This window comes from Babylonia areolata, chromosome 6, assembly GCF_041734735.1.
Source record: "Babylonia areolata isolate BAREFJ2019XMU chromosome 6, ASM4173473v1, whole genome shotgun sequence".
In the NCBI taxonomy this organism is placed as follows: Eukaryota; Metazoa; Mollusca; class Gastropoda; order Neogastropoda; family Buccinidae; genus Babylonia; species Babylonia areolata.
In genome coordinates, this window is record NC_134881.1 from 42,698,801 (window position 1) to 42,708,734 (window position 9,934).

Here is a 9,934-nt window from a genome sequence, read left to right on the forward strand (position 1 = left end):
GTCATATGCCTGTGTATCTTTGCATCCAATTTTCATCAGCAATTCATGGTTAATAGTTGAAGGGAAACAACTTTCATGGTTTCTCCCAGACTTCTGGAATGGTTGAAATTGTTTACATCCTTTGGGCATGTTCAGTCTGCACTGTACAACATGGAGAATTCTGAAGGCATCTGCCGACACGACTGGTGAAAATGGCATTGTCTTGCATGGATCAATCACAGCTCATTTTTCGAAGGTTTTCAACCTTAGAACTGGCTCAGAATACAATGAAAGATATGGACAGTGGGGGAGAAAGCCTGTACAGTAGAAATAAAGTTACTGACCAGTCTGCTTCTGAATCAGGACAGGGGTAAAATCACAGTGAACATGAACCAGTTGCCAACACATCACTGTCATCATACGTGTGTGGCATGGGAAGGGAAGGGGGATGAGAAGAGGGGTGGTAAGACAGACAGACACTGACAGAATTATCTGTATGCATACAGACAACAGACTGCACATGACAAAAATAAAAAAACAGCCAACACTCACGAGATATAACCACATTGCTTTATTTTACACCACCTGTGAGAAGGGATAAACAATGTTCTACAATGCGCATTGCTGACATCACCATTCATCAAACTGTCCACACACACCACAAATATGCCACTCGACTCCATGCAGGCTTTGTACTCCCAGCAGCTTACTAGTGCCACACAAAGCGAATCAAGACTTAGATGGCTGTGTTCATTTAAAAAAGAGTTCCCTTTTGAATTCCTGCTCATGAAGCTGACTTAGTTCTGCTGTTCAGGAGTGACCTTGACACCGCGTCGTATTTGACCCCAACCGATCAATCTGAAACAGAAGCCATCATTGTTCAGAGACCAAAAATTTCAAAGCTGAATCAACATTAAAGCAATTAAATAGTAGCAAAATGACCACTTTTGTTATAAAAAACAACAACAAAAAAACATGGAAGTAAGCGAAAGCATTCATAACAGTTAGTGTAAAGTGTATCTTTGTCTTGAACTGTTGATTAAATTTTGCAATCTAATCAACTCTGTTGTCTAGTTTTGAATTTTTCCAGGAACACTGTAGCCATTAATCAGTTCTAAAATTTATCTGTCATGAGAAGAGTGTATAGTATCCATACACAGTAATCAGAGAATCGTCCGTGTATGTGCGTGTATGTGTGATGAGAAACTTAACATGTAAGACAAAGAAAACGTGTGTGTGCTAAATGATTTCCTGTACAGTCTTGTAAAACAAGTATTTACTGACGGGTCTATTTTAAGTTACTCAATACTTTGTCAAGTTTCCAAGCTATTCTGGATTTCCTTACTGATTCAACCAAACACATAACTCTATAAATGCTTACAATGCTGATAGAAACCAACAATAACTGACCTCCAGTGTTTCTCCACACGGCGACTGAGAGCAATCTTCTCCCCGATCTCTGTGCACACGGGATTGGTGAGGCCAATCTTGGCCAAATCGGCCCTGACGGCCTGCACACGGCCCCCAGTGGACAGGGACCCTATGTTCACCATCAGCACCTCGTTCTTGGCCAGCTTTTGCACCTGCATATATCGAACAGAAATGATTCCGTCAGTCAGTCAATCGAATCAAACATTGAGAAAATGGACAACACTCAAATACTGCAACAGAATGTTTTTAGTAGCTTCATTTGCATCTCTTTTTTTTTTCAAGAATGGAGCAGGGGGGTGGGCAGGGGCGAGTTTGATTTCACAAATCAAATTATCCCTACTACTAGTAACAGTTAACACATACAAAATCAGATCAAAAAGGATTAAACTGGCAAGAACATTACATACCAGTGGATCAAAATGTTACTTTTAACTGTCCACCACCACTAAACTCTGTGCTGGTCCTGGCAACATTCACAAGTTTCCTTGAACAGAGAAGAGGATGGGTAGAGGCAAGCTTACTTTCACTCATCAAAGTACCGTTGCTAAAGTAACACATACAGATCATATAATGTCGGAAGGATCAAACTGGCAAGAACATCACAAAACACTGGATCAAAACATGTTCAACTGATCTATCCACCACCACTAAACCCTGGGCTGGTTTTTCTTGCAAACATTCACACGTACTAGTACTGTTAACAAAATCAGTGCAGATCATATTAATTCTGCCCAAAGCAACTCCTTGACCACCATTATAAACTTATAAGATGTCAGCCTCAAGATAATGCCTTGATGACAGTGAGTGGGGGGGGAAAAAAACAACCCAAAACAAACTGAAAAAAATAACAACAAAAAACAGGAAAAAAAAACCCAAAAACAAAAAACTGGCTTCCACAGACCTTGGCGCCTTTCTTGTCTCCCTCCGTCTTGACCCCCAGCAGACGACGGAGCAGGAAGAAGGAGATCTCAAGCTCTGTGTAAATCTCTGGTAGAGCACCCACGGCTCCCAGCACCTGTCCCACCAGTCTGTCCGCACGACACAGGGTCGGGTCGATCTTGGTGCCCACACCTGTAGAACACATGGGAGCCAGCAACATGTCACCATCAACATGGACGTAGTCATATGTACAGTCTCCCCCTCCAACCCCAAGATCTACTCCCCTAAAAAAGCAGTTTCCTGGTCTGAATGGAGATAAATGTGATAAATAAGTTTGAATGACTTTTCCTTCTCTTAAAAAATTAACTTTGTTCAAATGTCCATTTTTGTTGTTGTTATTTTACTACCATTAACAATCCAAATGCTTATGTTTTATCAATGACTAGGTACTCTTAACATACTTTTTGCAAGAAAGCACAAACTTAATTTGTCTGAAAATGGAAATACTCATGAAAAACTCAGGCCAAAAAGTATGACTAAAAAAAAGGAAAATTGAGACAATCATAACTTGACAATATTAAAGCACCATTCTTGCTACCCAACTTAACATGCCATCAGTCTGGCGGTGTTAGTGTAGTGTTAAATAGGTCCCCTTCCCCTCTTTCCAAATGTGGTTAGCCCAATCCACGATATCACAAGAGATGGGTATCTATGATAAACCCACACACAACCTAAAACATCACGAAAGTAAACAAACGTGCACATAAAAATAAAATAACAACAAAACTAAATATGTACAAGCATTCGTTCTCCTCACCAATGAGTCCCCCTGGCACAGCATACTGCAGGTCATTCTGCTCAGCATAAAGGGAGACTATCCTGGACAGGATGGGACGGCAGGACAGCTTGCCTTCCGCATCACGGGACACGATACCAGGACGCACCTCGATCTCTTGTCCAACCTTTCATGGAGGAACCAAGCAACAACATTTTGTTTTTTTTTATTTCTTGGAAAACATGACAGGTAGAATCGTCCCCCTTCACAGTCAAATCTTGTGCCAGATTTTTATTATTGCTTTTCTTTGCTATTTACAGATATTTGTTCCTGACAATTCTGCTGGAAACTGGCAGTGGCAAGACACATGTCCCATAGAATATCAATACCTCAGTGCTTTTATTTTTGACCGCTATCAGTGTCTGAAATTTTTTCAAAGATAATCTTTTTTAAGTTTCTTAACAGTTTACCCATTTTTCCCATCCCCCTGTTCCCCTCATCATCGCCCCTTGAACTTTTTTTTGATCATGGACACATTTTTGTGTCAATCTATTTTCACTCTCCTAACGGCAAACAAACGAATAAATAGTGAACCTATTAGTCTGTTTCTGCACTCTGATCCCTTTTTTTGTGTGGTCTACCTCCCGTTCACACACACACACACACTTTTTCTAACTCTTGTTCACACACACACACACTCTCCGTTTTCTTCATTCTTAGTCACACATACACACACACACACACACTTTCAGTCACACATACACACACCCACACACACGCACTTTCAGTTTACTCAACCCAGGACAAACCCAGACGGCACTACTACTTTGGCCACTCTGGTCCTGCCATGTGCACTAAAAGCCCAGAGTGTGTCTTACCTTCAGCACACCTCTCAGGATGCTGCCGCCAGCCACACCTCCCTGCAAGTCATCCACCTCGCAGCCTGGCTTGTTCACGTCGAAGGAACGGATCACTGAAACAAAAGCCTTCAACTCAATATATTTCTAAACCTCTCTGTTGGTAACCATCCTCTAACCTCAGTTTCCTAACCACTCTGTAGATACTTTACTGTAGTTTCGATTGTAAATCCACCAAAAACCACTTTTACACACACACACACATTCACACACACATTAGAAAAAAACTATGACAAAAACCATAAATAGTTTTAAATGATCACACCAGCTACAAACTCATGATACATAGAGAGGTATGTTAGCCAAGCATGTCCCCTTACCAATGAGATGTGGTTCTGAAGTGAAATCACACACATCAGAAAAAACAATCATGGATTTCTTTAACTGATCACACCAGCTAAAACTCATCACACACAGAACATGTATGTTCACTGAACGTGTCCTCACCAATGAGTCATGGTTCTGAAGTGAAATCACACTCATCAGAAAAAAACACTGTGACAACAATCATGGATTTCTTTTAACTGATCACACCAGCTAAAACTCATCACACATAGAACATGTATGTTCACCGAACGTGTCCTCACCAATGAGTCGTGGTTCTGAAGTGAAATCACACTCATCAGAAAAAAACACTGTGACAACAATCATGGATTTCTTTTAACTGATCACACCAGCTAAAACTCGTCACACACAGAACATGTATGTTCACCAAACGTGTCCTCACCAATGAGTCGTGGTTCTGAAGTGAAGTCCCTGGTGGGGACAGGGATGCGCTTGGTGATATATTCACAGATGACGTCAATGTTGTACTTCAGTTGGGCAGACACTGGGATCACAGGGGCTCCCTCAGCCACTGTGCCTGTTGTGAGGAAACAGATAGAAAAACAATGACTGCAAAACACAATGCAAGCATCATGCACAGGATTTTCTCATTACAACCACAAGTTCTGGTAAGACATTGAGAGCCTACAAATTGTTACATGCTTGTTAAGTGTTCTGAGAGTTTACAAACTGCTAATAATACTAAATAAATGTTTGAGTGTTGAGAGTTTACAAACTGGTACATGTTTGTGACAGTGTCGGGAGTCTACAGACTGCTACAGGTTTTTGACAGTGCCGCAAGTTTACGGGTTGCTGTAGATTAGTGTCAGTGCTGAGACAACAGACTGCTATATGCTTGTGACAGTGAGAAGTCTACAGATCCCAACATGATTGTGCCAATGCTTGGAGTCTACAGACTGCTACATGTTTGTGACTATGCCAAATTCTACAGACTGCTTCATGTTTGTAACAGTGCTGAGAGTCTACAGACTGCTACCTGTTTGTGACTATGCCAAATTCTACAGACTGCTTCATGTTTGTAACAGTGCTGAGAGTCTACAGACTGCTACCTGTTTGTGACAGTGTCAAGAGTCTGCAACTTGCTACATGTTTTAACAGTTGTAACTGTCTGCAGGTTGGTGCATCTTTGTGACAAGCATGCATGTCTTTGTTCATGCTGTCTGGTAATAAGAGTGGTGCAAAAAAAAAACTGACACTGCAGTAATTAACTAGATAATATTGGTTCAGTCTGATCTCCAAATGTATAACTTCAAAAGCTTTTTTTTTTTTAAGAGTGCCTAACAATTAATACAAACATGAAAATGGATTTGCACTTACATGCACAGCACACACACAAACAACATCAAGTTCATGTCTTTGTGCATCATGCTCACAAGCATGCAAACGAGCTTGTATTCTCTTTCTCTAGCATGCAAACACACATACACTCTTCTCTGTCCTAAAGCTGGGATAAACTGAGCATCTATCAGCCATAACTGGCACTTATTCTCACCCTTAACAAAGGCCAGGATCTGTTCATACTGTTCCTTAGCCTGTGACTCTTTGACCAAGTCGATCTTGTTCTGCAGGATCAGAATGTGCTTCAGCTTCATGATCTCCACAGCTGCCAAGTGCTCAGAGGTCTGGGGCTGGGGACATGATTCGTTGCCCGCTGCACACAAAAGCACACTTTATTACAATGGTGGTGGTGGTGTTCTTCAAACAACACACACTGAAGGCCATCAAGTATTAAGAATTTATTTCTGATGAACACTTTTCTCTCCTCAACCATGTCCACCTCTGTATGTTTGTTGTGTGTGTGTGTGTGTGTGTGTGTGTGTGTGTGCGCGCTAAACTGCCACCATGACTAGCATCAATCAGTGAAAGTATGAAGTGTGAACTAAAAAAATGTTCAACACTAACTGCAACTATCTTTACTGACTGAACAAAGCCAACACAGCACACTGAATAACACAAATGACCATGCCACAGCATCAAAACTCACCAATCAACAGCAGGGCAGCGTCCATCACAGCTGCGCCGTTCAACATGGTTGCCATAAGAATGTCGTGACCAGGGCAGTCCACAAATGACACGTGTCTGGAACAACACGATGAAACCAGTTATGAAGTTCATATCTTTATCAGTTTATGTAAGTCACAAGGTCAACAATAAGAACAAAGATTATACTCCTGCTGTTATCAAAATATTCCCAAGGTTGTTTCACTGTGGTAATGTTCTGGATTTACAAATGGCTGGTTGATCTACTCTATCAATCTGAGCAAATACTGATTTCTATTCTGAAGATTGCCTGTCTGATTTCAAGTGGCGAGAAGACTTCAAACTTAGCGTGTTTGCTGCCCACTGAATGTAAAGCATCACTTCCAAATGTGGTGAACTGGTTCATGACAGGTCTCAGCTAATGGAAAAGGAATCCACAATTAAAAATGTACAAACTGAAACTAGTCTACACAAATGCGTGCATACATGAATACAGAGACAGAACTGGGGGGAAACTGTTGTACAAATAATTAAATTATATTGTACTGATGCACTTACTTATATATATGCATCTGTTGACACACAAAGTCAAAACAGAATGTTGTGCTCACCTGAGGACTCTGAATTTGCCCCCACAACCCTGTCTGTCACAAGGAAAGGCATCTTCCTTGGAGCTGCCACAGGATCTGTAGCAGCCGGGGCGTGGGCAGGAGTCATTATCACATTTGTAAATCTGTACACAAACACTAAAACATTCACAGATCTGGGGTGCACATATAACAAAATTACCCTTCATACAGTATCATTAACAGATATGCTCATCAGGTCTCGCAAACTTCAAGTGCCTGCTCAAATGATTTAGAGTCAAAGACTTTTAAATTGTTTTATTGTTGTTCAGCAACACTGAAACCTCTCAAACTGTTCTAGACAGTACAGAATGCTATGAGCCGCTGGACATGACGAATGGACAAGCAAGCACACACATAACCAGATGTGTGAAAAGCAGGAACATGGTTTGAGTAATTCTTTGGCCTATAATTGTATAAATAAAAACGGCTCACTTGCCAAATTTTGACTGTGATAATAACTGCATTATTAGCAAAGTTGTTTCGGGGCTCCCTTCCAGCTCATACTACCAGTCAACAAAACACTGCGGTGTCAAGCACACATTTCACACATCAAGGAACACTATTAATAAGGTAACATCATACCTTGGCATTGGCGTATCCAAGCTTGATTGTGATGTTTCTTTCCAATTCATTTTTGAACCGGACAGTCTGCAACAAGAAAGCATAGCATTATGCAATGGTAAGATCACAATAACAAATGTGCACCACAACAACCATTCTGCTATCATAAGAACAGAATAAAAATGACAAAATAATTAAAGGTATCTGTCAACAAGTACATCAAAATGTACTTTCTGAACTTGGAAACAGGAAGTTCTTATCAGCAACAGGCCAAACTATCCAATCTCCGCCATGTGAGCACTTAATCAAAATTTCCAGATACGGGCTGCTGCATTCTCTGACCTTGATATTGCACAAGTGAATTATGAACACTGTAGCCAAAACATTAAACAAATGCAATGCTGGAAGTATTGTGTAATTTTCATACTGGTATTCAGCATGAACTGACAACTACAAATTAATTTTCTAAAGAAAGAAAATAATATTGACAACAAACATACTGACCTGTACACCAGAGATAGCTTTCACTACTGTGGATTTGCCATGGGCCACATGACCAATGGTACCTGACAAAGTAATAAATTCACAATCAGAAAACATTCTCCTATAATAAAAAAATAAATAAATAAAAATAATAATAATAATAATAATAATAAAATAAAAATTATGAAGATAGAAATAAAAAATAAATAACAAGAAGAAATGAAAAGTACAGATTTTTTCCCGTTCCACTCTTCACTCACACCCCACCCATCCCCCTCTTTGTTCATCCCCTTTTCAGTTTTTCATTCATTTTGCTTAACAAATATTATTCCAAATGAACCCTTCTTTGACAGGCAATGACTTCACTTGCCATCTGGTATCTGGGTAGAAAGTCAAGCAACACATTTGTCTTTTCTTCACAGACAATGAGTCTTATATAAGGCTCTTCTTCACTCAGCAGAAATATCTCTTTGTCATTAGTCCTAACAGTATCCGGTCAGTTTACTCCTGAAAAAGTGTTTCCTCTTCTAGCTGCCACCAAACTTCATTTAAAGGGGACACAAAGTGAAATAGCTTCATTCTCTAAAAAAAAACTTAGCAAATGGGTACATAATTACAGAAACTGCCTTCATCTGAACATATCTGCACATTAAAGCAATTATTTATGCTGAATTAAACTATCAGCTTGGTGCAACACAGCCACTGCCATGTTGGGCTTGGCTCTCAAGAAAGGAAACAGAATGAGGTTAATTGTGAAGTCACATCGACTGTGCACAAAACCAACTTCGATTACTCGCTTACTTAAAAACAACTGTTGTTCTGTGATTCAAACCACAGGCCAATCACATTAATGTTTTTTTCAAAATCTGCAATAGTCAAATGACTGTTTCTGCAATTTGTGCTTTCTTAGGGCACAACAAAGACGCTAAATATGCAGTTTCCACATCAGCCCTCACAACTTTGATCTGTCTGTGTTGCTGACATTTCAGCAGCTTCTTTTAACACACACACATGCACACACACACACAGAGCAATTTCCTTACCGATATTGATTGTGGCTTGTCTGCTGATTACTTCTGGTGTCAATGGAGTTAGGGAATTTATGTCCTGAAACAAACACACACACACACACACATACAGAGAACTCATCTGAAGGTGAAAGATTTCAAAATACTAAACAAAGAAATTACCCCCATTTTAAAATGCAAAAACTGCATGTAGAATTTATTTTGTATCAATTTTTCTTTATTTCTTTGGTTTAACTATGTTACTATGTTAGTATTACCATCTGAGAAAAGTGATGTGTTCTGTCATAGTTAACTGACAAGTACAAGTGCACAACTGAATGATTACGGCCAACGCAACTAATGCTAATGCTTAGTAATTCTCTCAACGCCCAATTTCCTTAAAGACTGTGACTATCTTGTGCAATTTATATCTCGTATAAATGTTATAATAACTCATCTCCTGTCGTCTGTGGCCGGTTATGTGGCTGCGAAAACGACCAGCTGCTCCATGTTAAGTTCTTGTTTAAATGGTTCATAAATGTCAGTAACAAATGAAATGCTACCATCTGATGGTGTCCAGAAAACGTTATAGTCACGATACGATTTTGTTTGACGATTTCAATATACTGTTTCCAGATCTTGTTACTTTAAACAAGCTTGGTGTGTGTACAAATCGCCAAATCACCTGCTGGAAGTGGGTGCACCAGGCCAGCACATGGCATGGATTTTAGCTCTACGTACACAAAGATTAACCATCAATCTGGATTTAATATCACATGTAGAATAAGAGCAACATTAGAGCTGATTTTCTTACCAGCGAACTTAGATCCTGCTTGGACAAATGAGGTTGCCTCTTCGTTTCGGGTTTCTCGTCGTCTCCAGCCATGATTTCTGATGCAAGCGAGCCGGATATCCCACCATTCCACAACTCCTTCACTTCCTGTACCG

The 9,934-nt window shown here is 40.0% G+C and overlaps 1 protein-coding gene across 1 annotated transcript; it reads right to left on the reverse strand.

Moving 5' to 3' along the window:
• Positions 1–535: 535 nt before the first annotated feature.
• On the reverse strand, positions 536–9,926 carry LOC143283040 (eukaryotic translation initiation factor 2 subunit 3). Its single transcript, XM_076589041.1, has 13 exons — positions 9,801–9,926; positions 9,023–9,086; positions 8,001–8,062; positions 7,518–7,583; positions 6,918–7,039; positions 6,311–6,405; positions 5,819–5,977; positions 4,709–4,843; positions 3,943–4,037; positions 3,107–3,251; positions 2,312–2,481; positions 1,390–1,562; positions 536–837 (listed from the first exon to the last, which is right to left on the reverse strand). The coding sequence occupies exons 1-13, from the start codon at positions 9,870–9,872 to the stop codon at positions 777–779; spliced, it is 1,419 nt and encodes a 472-aa protein (XP_076445156.1). The 5' UTR covers positions 9,873–9,926; the 3' UTR covers positions 536–776.
• Between the last annotated feature and the right edge of the window lie 8 nt (positions 9,927–9,934).

Bases quoted from the DNA above. Each gene is read 5' to 3' on its own strand.
- LOC143283040 (XM_076589041.1), bottom strand. From the start codon at position 9,872: ATGGCTGGAGACGACGAGAAACCCGAAACGAAGAGGCAACCTCATTTG. The intron at 9,087-9,800 runs GTAAGAAAATCA...TGTTTGTTTCAG, and splicing joins AGCAGGATCTAAGTTCGCTG to GACATAAATTCCCTAACTCC. The intron at 6,406-6,917 runs GTGAGCACAACA...GTGTTGTTCCAG, and splicing joins GGCAAATTCAGAGTCCTCAG to ACACGTGTCATTTGTGGACT.